This window comes from Gadus chalcogrammus, chromosome 16, assembly GCF_026213295.1.
Source record: "Gadus chalcogrammus isolate NIFS_2021 chromosome 16, NIFS_Gcha_1.0, whole genome shotgun sequence".
Classification (NCBI taxonomy): domain Eukaryota; kingdom Metazoa; phylum Chordata; class Actinopteri; order Gadiformes; family Gadidae; genus Gadus; species Gadus chalcogrammus.
Window position 1 is genome coordinate 13,040,749 of NC_079427.1, and position 19,200 is coordinate 13,059,948.

Below are 19,200 nucleotides of genomic sequence, written 5' to 3' on the forward strand. Positions count from 1 at the left end.
AAGGGGACATGAAGGACAGAGCAGGACATGAGGAGACAGGAGACACCTCGGAGGGGTGCTGAGGGTAATAACATGGACGTCTTTCTGTTACGACCTTTAAGGTCGTGTTTGTTTTGTTAGAGTGGTTCATTAGTAATTGTGTTAATGGCAAGTCGTTTGCCATGTTAATTTTTAATTGATACATGTCCTTACAAATGGCTTATTGTGGGTTTTGGAGTTATGGCAAGCTGAGGTCAGAGCGGAAAACTTTATGTTTGCCCTTTGGTGGTGCTTACACTTGGATCGTGACTATGAGACAAGCAGTTTGTAAACTGCTACTCATTTAATGGGACTTAATTGCAGTTCACTTCAACACTCCTTGGAAAGGAAATCTTAATAAATGATTTAGAATGATAGACTCATGTAAAAGACAATATAATGTGAGATACAATTGCACTCACTATCAATCATAGATGCATGCATACATACTGACACACTGAAACACACACACACACACACACACACACACACACACACACACACACACACACACACACACACACACACACACACACACACACACACACACACACACACACACACTCACACACACACACACACACACACACATATAAGTAAACACACACACACACACCAAACACACACAAATTTTAAGAATCAATCAGAGAGCTTACATCTCTGCGTCACTGAGGTTTCGGGCTTCCACTATAATTTCCTGCAGCAGCACAGACACGTCGTCTGGGAGAGAAAGAGAGGGAACAGAGAGAGAGAGAGAGAGAGAGAGAGAGAGAGAGAGAGAGAGAGAGAGAGAGAGAGAGAGAGAGAGAGAGAGAGAGAGAGAGAGAGAGAGAGAGAGAGAGAGAGAGAGAGTGAGTGAGAGAGAGAGAGAGAGAGAGAGAGAGAGAGAGAGAGAGAGAGAGAGAAGGGAGGGAGAGAGAGACAGACACAGAGAGAGAGAGAGAGACAGAGAGAGATAAAACAAGTAAAGACCCAAGGGATCAGGTGGTTAAGAGGGAGAGGGAGAGTGAGAGGGAGATGGAGAGAGAAACAATGTAAGGAAGATCAGGGTGCCAAAGCGGGGTGAGAACAGGTTACGGGGACAGTAGAAGTCCAATGTCATTATTATGATCCTACATGATCCGCAGTAATCTGCGGTCTACAACGTCTGTGTTCTCCAGAGCCAAGAGCCCTCTGTGCATCGCTACAGAAAACGACTTGCAAATGGAGAATTACTACATTATTCCTTGGATCAACAACTACAGCAGGATCGCTGCAAGGGAAGGGATTTTATCACGTTTCAAAAGCAGTAAACACCAACAGAAAGAAAAATGGAAGAAACATAATAGTAGTTTTATAATGTTCTTTCTCTTTAAATAAAAACTAATGATCATATATAGCATGATGATTATACTTATAAAGACAATAATAACAAAAAACAAAAATGTGTATTGTAAGTATAATTGCTATGACCACTATTATGATTATTGTGATAATGCTCATGATTATTATTATGATCATTATATATGGAATTCTGTTCTTGTTATTGTATATAGAAATAGACGTTTAGAAGCAACAGGTGTGTGAGATACTGTATTGTACTGTATTGAGTATCTTGGACAATAGACTGACAGGCAGACAAAAGGATGTTCATGCTCTGTCTTTAACACCAGTTCCCCAACTAGTGGAGTCAATGTACTGTACACCTGCAGCGTTATAGAGACGGGCATGCAGACCGGAGGAGGCATACACACACGGACAGGACTTACCCAAGTGTGTGAAGAGGTTCTTGGCCACTTGTAACAGAGCCTGTGCAGAAAATCAAATATCAACAATTGGATTTGAGCACCTCCTTGTAGACAGCCTCGGGTGTGTTTATATATATATTATAGTGTGTTTGCTTGTGTGTGTGTGTGTGTGTGTGTGTGTGTGTGTGTGTGTGTGTGTGTGTGTGTGTGTGTGTGTGTATAACCTTAAATCACTGCTTGTATTCGCTGTCTATCTACAACTCTGCCTCTAGGCCCCAAAAGCACTCAATCCACACCTCCCTCCTCACTCTCTCTCACACTCTTTCTGCTTCTCTCTTTCTTCTGGTGTATATCCGTGTGCGCGTGCACGTGTGTGTGTGTGTGTGTGTGTGTGTGTGTGTGTGTGTGTGTGTGTGTGTGTGTGTGTGTGTGTGTATGTGTTTGCTCATCTCACCTGGCACTCCACTTTGAGTTTCTGCTCCTTCTGGAAAGCCAGGGTTGAGGTAAGGACAGTTGAAGTATAGCAGAAACAGTGTTGAATGGCGTGCTCGTCTGCCTCTGTGTGTCTGCACACACACACACACACACACACACACACACACACACACACACACACACACACACACACACACACACACACACACACACACACACACACACACACATACACACACCCAAACATACACACACACACACACACACACACACACACACACACACACACACACACACACACACACACACACACACACACACACACACACACACACACACACGCACACGCACACGCACACACACACCCACGCAAAAGCAAGCATGTGAATAGACATATTATAATAGATTCAGGCAACAGAAGGTGACCTTGAGGTAGCATTGCAAAAACTGTTGCTAGGACACACCAAAATATGTAATAGTCAAGCATCACAAAGCATTTTTTGATCATTGATCACTCCAAATTCTTCCTTAGATTGTGGAAAATGTTTTATACGAAATATGCAGATGTTATGCACCAGGGGATGCACACGTGATGATCATAGATCATGGATCTTAATTCAAAGTACGCCACTAGTACGGATACAGATCACCAAATAGTGAATACAAATGAGCAGCGCTTTAGCATCCAACTCAGTTTGAAAAACCTTCGGTCTGGAAGGACATGCTGACGCAACCCTGCCGTGTCCCTACAGCTAAACATGCTGGTTGCCATGGAGACATGCCATTGAACTCATGCTTAAGAATATATAAAATGTCTATTGTACGAAATATCCCCTATTGCTCATTTGGAGAAGCTTTGATGTATCAAAAACTATACATATTTTCAGCTAATGCCAATTAATGTCACAATGATTAATTTAGAAAATTTGCAATGAGAGCTCAATGGTGTAAAATAAAAGCATTCCAAACGACTAACGGCCTAGACAAAATATTCCAGAGAATAAGCTGATGAAAGGATCAGACTAATGTAGAATGATGACTCGGGTTAGCTGATTGCAGTTAGCCTATTGAGCCTCAGGGTGGCAGTGGTACATCTATCTGGTGGTGCGCATTCGAAATATGCTGTTTGTCAAAGCCATGATGACAGAAGTCAAATGATGGGATAATTGCCATTTGAAAAAATCGTTTTTTATATTGTTAAAACAAAATTTGTTTTTCATTCGCTAGTAGCAATTGCGGCTGTTATACCTTTTTTTTCAGAGAGAATTGTAGACATATCAATCCAGCAATTATTTTCAACAGTTGTGCAACACAACCAATGATTTCTTTGAAAATGGCATACACAAAAAATAAATAAAAGAAAAAAATAAACCAAAACAATTTGGCTTTCCAACCGATCTTCACATTCCGAACATAATCTGAGTTAATCGTTCTCTCTCAGCTACCGCCTGCTGCACATTCAATATTTAATAACATGCATTTGGAGAGATTTTAAGCCCCAACACAATTGCTTTGTGTAAAGCAGGCTTAAAATATGTTCGTGATCTCTGTGACATCTGAAAGGAAATCGATCCAAATCCATAACTATTTATAAAGTTATGAATATTAATTAAATGAATCAAAAATTAATCTGGAGGTACAAAAAACAAACAGAACCTGAGCAAGCACACTGTGGTCCTTTTGGATGCAGTAAAGTTTCGCAACACCCTTGAAAGTATTTGCTGCGTATGTCATTCGGGGATGGGCACCGCATACGGCCGCATATCTTAGGTACGCATGCTTCCACTGAGGTGTGCATGAGCGCTATTGGAGCTGTGGACACATTTATCACATTTGCTTTAGTAATCTGGCGGCTGTTACTATGGTAATGAGGTGCCCGCGCGGTCATCAACGGGGCTCACAAGAGGAGAATTCAAGGATATAATCCTTTCTTTGACATCTGTCTGAGAAAGAATGAGAGAGTGCAAACGAGGGATGTGTGTGTGTGTGTGCATGTGTGAGGGTGAGTAAGTGTGTGTGTGTGTGTGTGTGTGTGTGTGTGTGTGTGTGTGTGTGTGTGTGTGTGTGTGTGTGTGTGTGTGTGTGTGTGTGAGACTGTGTGTGTGTGTGTGTGTGGGTGGGTGCTTGCGTGTATGTGTGAGTGTGCTGGCATGTGTGTGTGTGTGTGTGTGTGTGTGTGTGTGTGTGTGTGTGTGTGTGTGTGTGTGTGTGTGTGTGTGTGTACGTGTATGTGTGTGGGTGTGTGAATGCGTGTGTGTGGGTGTATGCAGTTAGATGATTTGGAGACAGGAGCTGAACGGCACTAATCTCTAATGCTAACGGAAGCATATGGTGTGTGACAAGAACACAGAGAGAATAGATAGATAGATAGATAGATAGATAGATAGATAGATAGATAGATAGATAGATAGATAGATAGATAGATAGATAGGGACAGAGAGAGCATGCAAGAGAAAGAGAGAGAGAGAGAGAGAGATAGAAAAGGAGGGAGAGAGAGAGGGAGGGAGAGAGAGAGAGAGACAGTAGAAACATGGAAATGGACTGTAAGTCTCAAGTGATTAAACCACAGCGGTCAAATGTTAACCCCTGCCAACACGACATGTGTAAACTATGGCAGCCACAAAAACAATGGCTCTTCTCTTCCCCTCGAATTAAAAAATGTACTATCTCTTTATTTACACCTTGAGTGGTTTCATGTTAACGCCTGCATTTATGTGATAGTAAGTGTGCTGCTGGCAGAATGAACACACACACAAACACACTCACAAATACAACACACAAATACACACACACATACTATCCCATACACACACAAACACAATCTCATATGAATGGCCGGGGGAAACTGCGTTTCTGCTTCAAAATCATTTCGGAATCACTTGGACCACTGCAGTGGTGTAAAATTATGCTGCCATATTGCGAGACGTTGTGGGCTGTGGTCGGATTCTTAGCCCTTCCCAGAGTCTATCTCCTTCCTTTGCTGACTTAGTGACTAGTGCTACAGCCATTACCGACATTAACGGACATCGAAAACAACACCTAACGGCCGTGATAATGGATGGGATAGTTGACATTATCTTTAATCAGCACAGTGATCATCCTTCTCCACAGCAGCAAGCGTGGCTCAACAAGCATAATCAGACTCCACTGCCTTTCAGAGTTAATAATAATAACAGCACCAATAGCAAACCCAAATACATCCGTGATGACGGAGACGTTGGGGGACAGGCAACCAGGCTGAACGTAGACTGCCATTCAATGACATATTGTTGTTCCCAAATGACAGCTTATCAGAAATAAAGTATCGCTTTTCCATTCCCAGGTGGTGCTTTCTTATCACCCACGGCGTTTGCCGATGCGTGCGGTGAACATGACTCTCCCCTGACACAAATGTGGCACTTCAGGCTCACTTTAAGGCGTCATAAAAGCTAAGAATGCCTCTTGTTATGCGTCCATGAATTCAATAGCGCTATGTCACATTATAGACACACAAACATGCACACACACACACACACACACACACACACACACACACACACACACACACACACACACACACACACACACACACACACACACACACAAACACACAAATCCCCTCCCTCCCACACACACACACATACACACACAAGTACACAACATCCCCCATTACACAAACACACACACACACACACACACACACACACACACACACACACACACACACACACACACACACACACACACACACACACACACACACACACACACACACACACACACAACCTGATACACACACACGCACACAATCCAACACCCACACCCACACCCACACCCACACGCATGCATATAAGTCTGTGGTGTTCATACGCACCTCAGTCCGCCCTCCTTGTTGAAGGCGCACGCCAGCGCCACCACCTGGTCGGTGGCCCTACTGGTGACGGGGACGCACAGCAGGGAGGAGATCTCACAGCCCAGCATGATGGAGAGCTGCCGGCGTTCCTCCTGCAGGGGAGAGGGGAGAGGGTGGAGGAGAGGGAGGTGGAGGGGGTGGAGGTGGAGGTAGTGGGGGTGGAGGTAGTGGGGGTGGGGGTGGAAGTGGAGGGGGTTGAAGTGGGGGGGGGGTGCAGGTGGTGGGGAAGGTGGAGGAGAGGGAGGAGGATGTGGAGGTGGTGGAGGAGGTGGATAAGGTGGAGGTGGTGGAGTGGATGGGGAAGGTGGAGGAGGAGTTGGAGATGATGGAGGTGTTGGGGGTGGAGTTGGGGGTCGATGGTGGTGGAGTTGGAGGTGATGGAGGGGTTTGGGGTGGAGGTGGAGGTGATGGGGAAGGTGGAGGAAAAGTTTGAGTTGGTGGTGGGGAGGGGGGGGTTGGAAAGGTGGAGGAGGGAAAGGAAGATAGGGAGGTGGTTGTGATGCAGAGAGAGAGAGAGAGAGAGAGAGAGAGAGAGAGAGAGAGAGAGAGAGAGAGAGAGAGAGAGAGAGAGAGAGAGAGAGAGAGAGAGAGAGAGAGAGAGAGAGAGAAAGAGAGAGAGAGAGAGAGAGAGAGAGAGAGAGAGAGAGAGAGAGAAAGAGAGAGAGAGAGAGAGAGAGAGAGAGAGAGAGAGAGAGAGAGAGAGAGAGAGAGAGAGAGAGAGAGAGAGAGAACACATGATTAGACCAATGAAAGGCTGACAGGTGCACGGACGGACAGCCGGGAAGAGGGATGGAAGAATAGATGGTAAGACAGACAGGCAGACACACTTATCAAATGACATACATGCTGACACACAGACGTACGGACATGGAGAGAGACAGACAGACAGCCAGACGGATGGATGGATCCCTTACCGCACTGATGTCCTGAAGCGTGATGGACTTCTTCTTTTCGACAACTTGACCAAAACGGCCAAACATGAGCTGAGCAAGATAGCCAGGCAACCCAGGCAGAATGATTGATGGATCAGAGAGATGGATGCGAAGGAGGGAAAACAGAGGGCAGGAAGGGGTGGGGAAAAGCAAAATGGAGAGGAATGGAGTTGGTATACATTGGGAAAGAAGAGAAAGAGGGAATAGGGAGAATAAAGAATAAAGAATTAGAATAAATTACAAGGAAAGAAAATTATTAATATGATATTAGATATATATTATGCAGATGTGATATTGCACTATTTGTAACCAAACAGCCTTACATTCACTACTCTCAATTAGCAAAAAATCTACTTAATTGGATATCTATTTCTAACCTGTATTTATTATTATGAGTAATTTCTCATAATGCAAACCTTTTGTCCCTGAATTTTCATCCACCTTCCCATTAAGGAATAAGCAAGGCACTGCAAATGGTTATTGGGTAGCCTTCGTATGATAAACAGTAACTGGACTGTCCCATAATAGCCATTCAGATGATTGACTTAATGGCTTGAATGCAGACCATTTGGATGAGGTACCGAATAGAGCACATTTCAGACAAGCAACCTGGTACGGACAAAAGGAGGCTGAATCCACAAATAAATTAACAAGTGAAGTAATCAATGGCTGAACAATAAATCCCGGTCGCTGGCGAGCACTAAGGCAGCTGGGGGGGGGGGGGGGGGGGGGGGGGGATACAGCAGCCAGGAGGGAACGTCGTAACAAACACCAGCCAAATGTCAGCACGTTGCGTTTAATGAACCGAGAACCTTTTAAAATGCAGGTTCTGGAAGATGATGCCCATCCCCAAAAATTACGCTGGAAAGAGAGATCTAAAATTAAATACTCTTGTTTTATTCTGCCACTTTGTTCATCTCATTAACGTGTATTTTTTTGTGTAGGCAAAAAAACGATGATGCTTAATGGCCCCACAATTGTATTGTGTAGTGTGAGTGTTTTGGCATGACTTACCGGGAAACTGATTTCCTCCTCCAGAACTTTGTCTCCAACAACCTAGGAGGCACAATGGGACAGGTCAGAGGTCGAGCATTGAATAAATCGCATGCTATTAGTGTGTGTGTGTGCGTGCATGCGTGCGTGCGGGTGTGCGTGCGTGTGTTTGTGCAAGCCTGTGTGTGTGGGTATGAGAGTGAGAGAGAGAGAGACCTGGCAGAAGAGTTGGTGGTTGTCTTCGGATACCAGTAGGAGACAGCAGCACTGTGACTGAGTCTGCTGCTGCAACTGTGGAGGGAGAAAGCACACACAGACACACACACACACACACACGCACACGCACACGCACACACACACACATTGATTAATGTTTCCACTTTACAAAATGGAACCCCAAGAGGATGCAGTTTGTAAAATGCAATTTGAAGGCAACAGAGCGCATCCATTTAGTATACTACTGACGTAGCAATCATTAATGTAAATAACTATCAGAGTTGTATATCATGCAAGTAATGCCTTGAGTTAAAATGTACATTCAATTAGCAGCCATATTGAAAGAAACAAATCCACAAATAGAAGTATGTTTCTATCCAATTCTGGGATTGATTCGTCTTTTCAATGACTATCATTGAGAAGACGACCGTCGTTCATGTTTTAACGTTAAATGTTTTAATGTTAGAACAATTCTGTGCTCAGCATCCCTGCTGCTCCCGTCCGTGCTCTGTGGGACCTGCAGTTATGCAGTCAATGTCCCGATGTTTTGTGTGAACGTTTCGTTTAAATTCATGGCCGTATGCATTCAGAGGCCCACACAGAGCTGCATGGCCATCATAATTACATCCACACTAGATAGACTAGTGCACACAGTCACACAGACACACACACACACACACACACACAAACAGCAATGTCAGACCTACCAGCATACGTCATAGGCAACAGACCGACGTATGATGCATCTGCACATGCACACACACACAAACACGCACACACACTCACACACACACACACAAAGGACTACATACGTCATAGACAAACACACACACACACACACATGTACACCACACTTACAATTGCAAAAAAAAACATGCACGCTACACGCACAACACCATTTCACAGCAATAAACACAGAAGGCACAGATGGCAAGTGTGCGCACACATAAAACGCGTCGGCACAATCCTTGCACGCACACAAAAGGGAAGATAAAACCCTTCTAACCCCTTTTCCCACAACACTGTTAATCCGCCTAACAACCATCGTGAGCACTTAGTTCCCCACCAAGCATGGTCTGTTCAGAAGCAAGTCCCAGCATCGTCCCCTTCCTCTCATCTCCGCCCTTCCGTCCAACACTCACAGGCAGCCCAGCATACTTAAGAAGTAAAAAGATTAACGATATGCCACGCGGATCAGTGGGAGCATCATTCGATTTTAATTGAATTGTTTTTGTTGATTTATTTCTATAAGCAGTCATCGGTGGTGGTGGCTTGTGGCCGGCTGCATGGGTTTTCATGGAAAGGCTGCAGGTATGGTGAATCAGAGGCAATGTCCTGCAACAAGACATTAAGTGTGTGTGTGGTTCAGGTATTTGTACCGCTACCGGCCACGACTGTTACAGAGGGATCATCTTCGGCTTAAAATGGCGTGGTACTTTAACACATGTTCAACACAGATTATCTATATTTGCTTCTTATTTTTTAATGTATTCATTGCTCGGCCACAGCCGAGAGGGTTGGGACGGCGTCGTGGGGTTAAGAAGAGTGCCATGAGAGTCTCAAATGGCCTGATGATGTCTTCACACAATCTTATTGCTCCAACAAGGCTATGGTTTCCATGACAAAACCCTCTGCTTCTGCCACTACATGCCTCAAACCACCAAAGTGAATCAACAAGTTCACCTAACGCCAAATGCTTAAACTACCCAAAGCTAAAGTTGCATGTATCAGCCGAATTAGCCCGTCACTGAAGTTAGCCCTGCCGCTGAAGAACCGGTTCCTGCCACTTCAAGAGTACACAAACACGCCTGCCACCCATGCACCCCTGAGCCCCGAGATGCGTCCGGACAAACAGTGCGGACAGAGACCGACCATGAACCCGTCGCCAGAGAGGCGAGCTGTGCATGCGTCGGCCACCCGTGTACCCCTGAGGACCGAGATGCGTCCGGACGGATGGTGCGGACAGAGACGGAACAAGAACCAGTCGCCACGGAGGCGAGCTGCGAATGCGTCTGCTACCACCAACTCAAGCCAACAAGGGCCCATCTCACGGAAAGCAGATGAACCATACACTCTGATTATAGGAGACTCAACCATCAAGGATATAAACGGTAATTAAGATCAAAACATGCTACTTCCCAGATGTGATGGCTAGTGATATCAACCAGAAACGTGCCACAATCATATTGGAAAACCCCAAAATCTCAAAGATTATTGTGCATGCAGGACTTAATGATATTCAAGAGAACAGTCAGAACTTCTGAAGAGGGTTTACACTGATCTATTGGACACACTGGACAAAATACACATTAAGGGCCCTATTTTAATGGTCTGAAATGCAAGTGAGAAGCGCCAAGCGCAGGTAGCTATTGTTGCTATTTTACCGGCGCATAAATGACTCTAAATGACTCAAATCTAAAAAGGGTTGGTCTGAAGTAGCCTAATTACCCGTAGGTGTGGTTTGGGCGTAAAGTGCAATAAACCAATGAGAGTGCCATCTCCCATCCCCTTTAAGAGCCATGCGCGCATTTGAATCTGAAGAGTTTATATTTTGACAGCGCGTTTGCAGACTCCGATGAGACAGATGCATGACCACATGAATTTCAAACTTGAAATGGCTCAGTTTATGTCCAAATGATATGGCCTAATTCACACATGGAATAGCGTTTTCTTCAACAACTTCAGAAATACTGTAAAGACAGAGATCGCATTTAGATTAAAAAATAGCATTGCATCGTTGATGACGACCTCTAGTGGCGTGGAGGTGAAATGCGCAAATCACACGTGTTCGATTTGTAAACACACTGGGCGGCACAGCAGGGCGGAGATCCGCCCCAGCACCGTGTCGGCGACGGTGCCCTGCCTCCCGGCCTATATCCTGCACAGCTGGACATCCTACATCCTGCACATCCTGTTCATGTGCATCCGCCACGCCGACTACGTCGTCGACGACGAGAAGGTGAGGTCCCTGCTCACTTCCACCATCAAGGCCATCAAGAAGGTCCTCAAGAAAAACGTCAACGACTTTGAGATGGTGTCCTTCTGGCTGGCCAACACTAGCCGCCTGCTGCACTGCCTGAAGCAATACAGTGGAGATGAGGCGTTCATGACCCAGAACACGGCCAGGCAGAACGAGCACTGCCTGAAAAACTTTGACCTGGCCAATTACCGGCAGGTGCTGAGCGACCTGCCTTGTTATTGCGACGGTCATGTTAGACTTTCATGTTTTTCCCCTATTCTATTTGAAGTTAGGCTATTAAACATGTTGCATTCTATACGGCCTGATTATGTCATTATTTAAGCTACATAGCCTAATAAGAAGCGCTAATAAGGATATTTGACTAAACCAACCAAACAGTTGAGGGTTTTTGCCTACCAGCAAAAAGCATCCTCCAACTGCAATCTTTGGTTATTTCTTTATTAATTTAGCTATACTTTAATAGTATTCTTTCTGTTCAAATCTGTTCAGTGTTCCAAATTATTTGTTATTAAATGTTACATTAAGTTAATTGGTATATAAGTGTTGTTTAAATAAAATGCTTTTTAATTTAAAAAAAATCGTGGGATGTATCGAACCGTGGGTCAAAAATCGTGATACAAACCGAATCGTGAGTTTGTGTATCGTTACAGCCCTATTGATTAAGCATTTTGATTTATTTGAGAACTAACTTGATTTAATTTGTCTATCAATAGGTTTCCAACCTAATCCTAATCCGAATCCGAATCGCAATACGGAATGCTTGTTGTTCATGTATTCAACAATTCATGTTCAATAAAAGGAAGGAGAAGGATTTGAGCTGTCCTGCGTCCTCTGTCTAACAGTGCCATTTCAAGTTGCACGCATCAATACGCATCAATCCTAAAAGTTATGGGCTTGTACACGATGTCTGTGTCAAGAAAATATGTGTTTGCTGCATGGCGTTTGCAGATGCATTGATTTAAAAGTACAACTTATTACCGCTGTATCAGCTGTTCTTTCCCTATTAATTTACCAAGAATGTGTGACTAGGTAGATGAGAGAAGCAAAGTGCGAGGTGCACAAGCAACATTATGCATGCGCCCTTAAAATAGCATCTGAACAACGTGCCAGTGACTTTAAACCAGGTTTTTCCTGGTTTTTGGCGCAATTGTTTTCTGAAACTGCAAAATGTATTGACAATTTCAACTTGTTCTGGGGGCGCAAATATCTTTTCAGAGCAGATGGCCTACCCCCAAACAGATTAGGCTCAAACTGTTAAGGGACAATCTTCTCTTCTCACTCTCCCACAAATCTACCCTGCCATGGTCTGACACACAGGCAACAGTCAGAGCACAGGTGGAGAAGAAGCCAGACTACAGCCTCCCCCACACATCTACTCTGCCACTATCTGACACACAGATAGCATACAGACCACAGACATTGAAGAGAGAAAACATCCTGCCCGACGCCATGGACAACGTGCCTTCCCCCATCGCTGATGCTGGCTTGGCGAGAAACGGCCATCCCCCTCCTCTGCACTCCCCCATCGACGATGACCTCCAGCCTCATCTCTCCCATAGCCACAACAACAACTCCAGCTCTACTGTCTCCTCCCTTTGCGATTTTCTAGCTGAATTTAAGAAACTGATATATGTTGGCATCAAACTTGCATCTGTGTCAATGATAGCATCACCACGTTATGGCCACAGGCTGATAACACCCAAGCGGAGGGAGCCCCAGCCCCCCCCCCCCCGTACTGATAGTAGTCCTGAGACAAAAAAGGGTTCAGCCGTAGACATAGTATAAAGGGAGTTTCGCGTAATCTACTGAACCCAAGGTTGCCTACGTCAAAACATGGCAACTTTGCATTCCTGCTGTAACCACTAAGAGAGTAAACAAAGGGAAACTTAAACACACTGCTAACCTCACAAATCTCATACCTATTGCCTCCAAACCAAAAACAACCTGAAGCCTATCAACAACAGGACTACTGTCTCAGGACTACTTAATGTTAGGTCTCTTAATAACAAATCATTTTTAGTTAATGATTTTATTACCACTTCTAAACTGGATTTTATGTTTTTAACTGAAACATGGCTGGAACAAAATAACAGTGCAACCGTTCTGATAGAGACAGCTCCTCCCAACTATAACTTTTTTGATCCATTTAGATCTGGAAAAAGTTGGAGGGGTTATATTTAAAAATGTATTTCAGGGGAAACATGTTATTTGGTGATTTTCCATCATTTGAATACCTTTGTGCTGTATTGAAATGCTCCCCTAGAGTTCTCCTATTAATTATTTACGGGCCACCCACATACTCTGCAAAATTTTTCAATGACTTCACGGAATTATTGTCTAGCATCTCCACAGACTTTGACCTTCTAGTGATAACTGGTGACGTCAATTCTCAAAAAAGCTTTTTAACATTTTGGACACATTTGAACTGTCTCAACATGTGAAAGAGGCTACTCATTTTAAGGGGCACACTCAAGACCTGGTTATCACAAAGGGCCTCAATGTTTCTGATCTCTCTGTGACTGATCCTTCCTTGTCTGACCACTTTTGTGTTTTCTTTAATATATATTTTATTCCTAACATACAGACAAAATCAAATACTTTCAAAAAACGGTATATCAATGAAGATTCTAATGTACTTTTTAAAAAGGCAATATCCTTGCTACCGTCTCTCAACTCATGTTCTGTTGATCTTGTAGAAAACTTCAATTTGAAAATTTTGAAAGCCATAGATGTCATTTCACGTTAAGGTTAAAACGATTTCTGGAAAGCAAAAGGCACCCTGGAGAAAAGCTGCTTCTATAACAGCACAGAAAAAAGAATGCAGGAAGGTTGAACACATCTGGCGCAAAACAAAACTTCATAATCACCATATCTATAAAGAGAGTCTCTGTGCCTATAATTTAGACTTAAAAAGTGGTAGAAAAACATTTTTCTCCAATATCATTAAAACCAATACTAATAATGCAAAAACCCTATTTGCAGCTGTTGACAGACGGACCAAACACCCAACACAAATTCCACCTGATCTCCATTCCACCCAGAAATGCAATGAGTTTGCAGCTTTTTATTCTGATAAATTTGAAGCCATCAGACGCGCCATCAATATCTCCACTTCAAACAAAAATGTTGGACTACTACCCTGGTCAGGCAAAAGTAACGTGGCAGGGATGGCATGCTTTAATGTTATTGATTCTAAAACTCTTGTGGAAACTGTGACACAACTAAAGCCATCTACCTGTTGCCTTGATACTTTACCTACCAACCTCTTTCAGAATGTTTTTGACTGCCTAGATAGATTGCAGATAGTTAACAACTCTCAGGCAATTTTCCAAAGCCTTGAAAGCTGCAGTTATTAAACCGCTTTTAAAAAAGCGGAGCCTAGATGCCTCTATTATTAACAACTACAGACCAATATCAAATCTACCCTTCATAAGTAAAATAATTGAGAAAGTTGTCCTCCAGCAACTTAATCACTTCCTGGCATCAACTGGTTGCTATGACACCTTCCAATCAGGATTTCGACCCCTGCACAGCACAGAGACCGCCCTTATTAAAGTTGTAAACGACATCCGTCTTAACGCAGACTCTGGCAAAACCTCAATACTAATGCTACTAGACCTCAGTGCTGCATTTGACACTAGACCATACAATACTTTTGGACAGGTTAGAAAACTGGGTGGGAACAACAGGACTATCAACAACAGGACTTCTGTCTCAGGACTGACTACTTAATGTTAGGTCTCTTAATAACAAATCATTTTTAGTCAATGATTTTACTACCACTTCTAAACTGGATTTTATGTTTTTAACTGAAACATGGCTGGAAAAAAATAACAGTGCAACCGTTCTGATAGAGACAGCTCCTCCCAACTATGTTGGACTACGAGCAAGTGAAAGACTGGATGTGCCGACATTTCCTTCAACTAAATGAGGACAAAACTGAGATAATTGTATTTGGTGCTAAAACTGAAAGGCTTAAAGTAACCCAACACCCTCACTCTGTCCCTGAAAACCTCAACCAAAGCCAGAAATCTAGGGGTTATCATGTATTCAGATTTACATTTAGACAGTTACATGAAATCAGTTACAAAATCTGCAGATTATCACATTAAAAATGTAGACTTACAGGGCTCATGTCCACCGAAGACTTACAAAAACTTGTACATGTACAACTTGTACAAGAAATTTGAACTTATTTCCGTACACCAATTCTTAAATCATTACATTGGTTTCCTGTATGTCAGAAAATTGATTTTAAAATCATGTTGCTAACCTATAAATCCCTACATGGTTTAGGCCCAAAATATTTAACTGATATGCTTCCACTACATAAGCCTTCTAGAGCACTAAGATCTTCTGAGACCAATCGGTTAATTATCCCCAGAGTAAACACGAAACATGGTAAAGCAGGATTTAGTTACTATGCAACTCTGACCACCTTTGAAACAAGACTGAAGACTTTTATGTTTGCTTTAGTTTTCTGCTAAATCTTAAAAACATTGCACTTTCTAAAAAGCTTTTTTAACTTTCCCTTTATTTTCTATTTTTACCAAAAAGATACATGATCTGATACCAGAGAGAGAGGACAAGGGTTTGAGACCCAAGTTCTGTCTGGGTTAGAGCCCTAGAATCTGGGTTGGAGTCCCAGAGAAAGGACCAAGTTCCTTTAGGTCGGGTACGAGTCCCGACGTGGGTACCAAATTCCTTTAGGTCTAGTTGTAGTCCCAACGTGGGTACCAGAGAGACTGTTGATCTGATCTTATATACATTGCACTTTCTAAAATGCTGATCTATTTTACTTATTTCTTTGCATATCTTTTCTTTTACTTTTACTTATTTTATTGTAAGACAATGTTTGTGTGTGAAGCACTTTGAGTCTGCCTTGTGTATGAAAAGTGCTATATAAATAAAATGCCTTGCCTTGTCTTGCCTTTAATTGTGCTGTTATTGGTAACTGGTTGTTTGCAGGATCCCAGAGATTAATAACGTTTAATGACGTGAACTCATTGTACTCTAATGCATATATCACAAATCAACTTAAAATTGAAAATTGAAACTGATTCGACAAATAGATCTGAGTGAGTGTGCTTACGTAATGGATGACCTTGAGCTGGAGCGCTGTGGCATCAAGGTCGTACAGCTCACCTGTATCAGAAGAGCAGAGGGGGGGATGGAGGGAGAAACGATGAGAGTGATACAGTCCGAAGAAGAAGAGGAAGAAGAGATCTGCAGATTCAGAGCAGTGGAAAGTCTGGGTATGCGCAGCGTGCGCCTAAGTTTGACGGTTGGGAAAGCAATCCTGGGGGGGTGATGAAGACTACACAGGAAGACAAAGGGTTAGGAACCCGAGTGCTCGTGAACAAGTGCAGGAAATTTTGCCGTCAACGTAAAACTAAACACAGAGTATGCGGAACGATGGGGTGTGTGCGTGCATAAGTGCAACATGTGTACGTTTGGGTGTCGGCAGGCAGAAGGGAGGCAGACAACATTACAGCCTCAATTCCATTATTCATGAGTTTCTAAACACTGCTTTCACAAAACAAGAAATACAAAAAAACATTCCCTGCTTTCCATGGCTTGTGTTTGCTGGGGACTTCCTTCTGTGGACAGAACCTATATAAATTCATAAAGGTTCTCGCACATGGCCTTCCAGGATTATCATACACTACACGTCCTCACACACACACACACACACACACACACACACACACACACACACACACACATACAGTACATTCCCATGCATATATGTTTGCATTTTTTGGAATAATAGTGTGCCATATCATTATTGTGTTGTTGCTCGCTGTGAATATTTGCAACGGTATAATTTATGAATTTATTCCTTACTGAATTCTGACAATTGTTGAAATTGTGATTTTTGTGATATCTTCAGGGTGCAATTTCATCCCCAGAACATGACAGTATGTCTGTCTAGGGGAAAGCGCGTGTGGCTGTGATAGTCATGTGTGTGTGTGAGTGTAAATACCGCAGAGCTGTAGAATGTTGCGGTCCAGCTCGCAGTAATCCTGGTCCGGGACATCGAGGCCCAGCAGTACATTGTGGGATTGAATAGGGGAGGGACTAAGGGGCGGCTGAGGGTACGGTAGCTGGATGGCTTGGACACGCCCACATGCCACCGAAGCCTGAGAGGAGACACACACACACACACACACACACACACACACACACACACACACACACACACACACACACACACACACACACACACACACACACACACACTCAGGCACACACAGGCACACACACACACACACACACACACACACACACACACACACACACACACACACACACACACACACATGAACACACATCACTTCAATTAATTAACAGCATCACAGAATCCAATATTTATTTAAGGGGCTGAGTTGAACATTAATATGTTAGGCTGTGTTTTCTTTCCCATATTTAATTCACCAGAGCATTGCGCCTCTAGTTTGAATATATGCATGGGAACACATTGCTGTGTGTCTTTTATTCATTTAAATTGATAAAGAAAAAAGCTAAACCTGTGGAGGAACAAGTTTGAAATGATAATGTTGAAGTGTAAAACTTTTATTTTTTCTATTCTGAACTGATGCATAGCGGTCCATTATGTGGGGGGACAGGGAGACAAATCCTTACGTGCTTCTCCAGCGTGTTGAGACACACTTCATCCTGGTCAGCAAGTGGCTTACAACCCACCTGCAGAATACACACACAGACACCGATACCGACACACACACACACACACACACACACACACACACACACACACACACACACACACACACACACACACACACACACACACACACACACACACACACACACACACACACGCACAGACACAACCCACACACAAACAAACTGTCAAGTAAAGAAAGTGAAGAATTCACATGTCTTCCATATTGTAAGGAAAATGTGCAGGTTGATAAATCTTTGAGGCAAGTTGACATGTAGTCCTGTGAGTAATGTTCTTTCAGCCCTCTTGTGGGTCAATCTTCATGCAAGAGAGAAGAGATCTGGGAGCCGGGGAGAGAATATTTACCACTGTCCATGTGCATTTGCGTGTGTGTTGGTGTGTGTGTATATCTGAGGGCATAGAAGCATGTAAGGATGATAGAGGATCACCGTCTGGTGTGTGATTCTGCATGTGTACGCATGCCTGCCTTGCGTGTGTACATGACCTTTGTCTTTGGATGCAGTCGCGCTGCAGAGAGCATCGACTCATTGGGTCGAACCAGAAGAAAAGAAGGGTATTTCATGTGAGAGCGAGAGTGAGAGAGAGAGAGAGATAGAGAAAGAGAGTGAGGAGTCGCATGTTAACTCACCAGCAAGACACAGATAGCCTTCTTACGGTCTGGGTCCAAGATAGGAATGACAAGAGCTGAAATAAAGACAAAAAGTGGAAAGAATGACACATAGAATGGAATAGAATATACTTTCAATTAAAGAGGTACGTTTTCACCATGATCTTAAAATAGGCACTCTCTTCCTCGACCTCTCTCACTCTCTCCCTCCCAGAATTGTGTCACTCTAAGCTCTTAATGGGATAAGCACGAGAAACAAGGGAGGAAGGGAACGAGACCCTAAGGGTCCTTGTGCAACACTTTCATTCACTCATTCTCCCTGTTCTCACCCAATTTCTCTCATCCCTTTTTCCTTCCTTCAAACAGAAAACAGTGTGTTTGGATATGTATGTGTGTATGTAACGCTAACCCTAAGTAACAGCAAACACCCAGTAAGATGTAGATCTGATCATAGTGGCAACTAGAGCCAGCGACGAGAAGAGAACTTAAGGAACAATGTATGTATGCGTGCGTGCATACGTGCAAGCGGTGCGGTTGTGTGTGTGTGAGACAGTGAATAGTTCCAGGGATGTGGGGTCTCTACAGTAAACCGACAGGGTGGTGCACGGCCCCCCACCAGTAACCAGCGCCTCAACGCACCGGTGAGGCATCGGAACGCCTCATCCATCCGCTCTCCTGTACAAACAGGAGTGTT

The 19,200-nt window shown here is 43.6% G+C and overlaps 1 protein-coding gene across 2 annotated transcripts in view; it reads right to left on the minus strand.

Moving 5' to 3' along the window:
- LOC130406326 (cGMP-dependent 3',5'-cyclic phosphodiesterase) overlaps positions 1–19,200 on the minus strand; it is a 144,013-nt gene that overhangs the window by 13,952 nt on the left and 110,861 nt on the right. For both annotated transcript variants that reach the window (XM_056611839.1, XM_056611840.1), the window contains exons 6-16: positions 18,528–18,583; positions 17,839–17,898; positions 17,180–17,336; positions 16,286–16,338; positions 8,214–8,288; positions 8,019–8,060; positions 6,987–7,055; positions 6,034–6,164; positions 2,200–2,311; positions 1,767–1,806; positions 675–738 (exon numbers count right to left, since the gene is read on the minus strand). In XM_056611839.1, the coding sequence (XP_056467814.1) occupies positions 675–738; positions 1,767–1,806; positions 2,200–2,311; positions 6,034–6,164; positions 6,987–7,055; positions 8,019–8,060; positions 8,214–8,288; positions 16,286–16,338; positions 17,180–17,336; positions 17,839–17,898; positions 18,528–18,583 (859 nt within the window). The remainder of the gene's footprint in view (positions 1–674; positions 739–1,766; positions 1,807–2,199; positions 2,312–6,033; positions 6,165–6,986; positions 7,056–8,018; positions 8,061–8,213; positions 8,289–16,285; positions 16,339–17,179; positions 17,337–17,838; positions 17,899–18,527; positions 18,584–19,200) is intronic.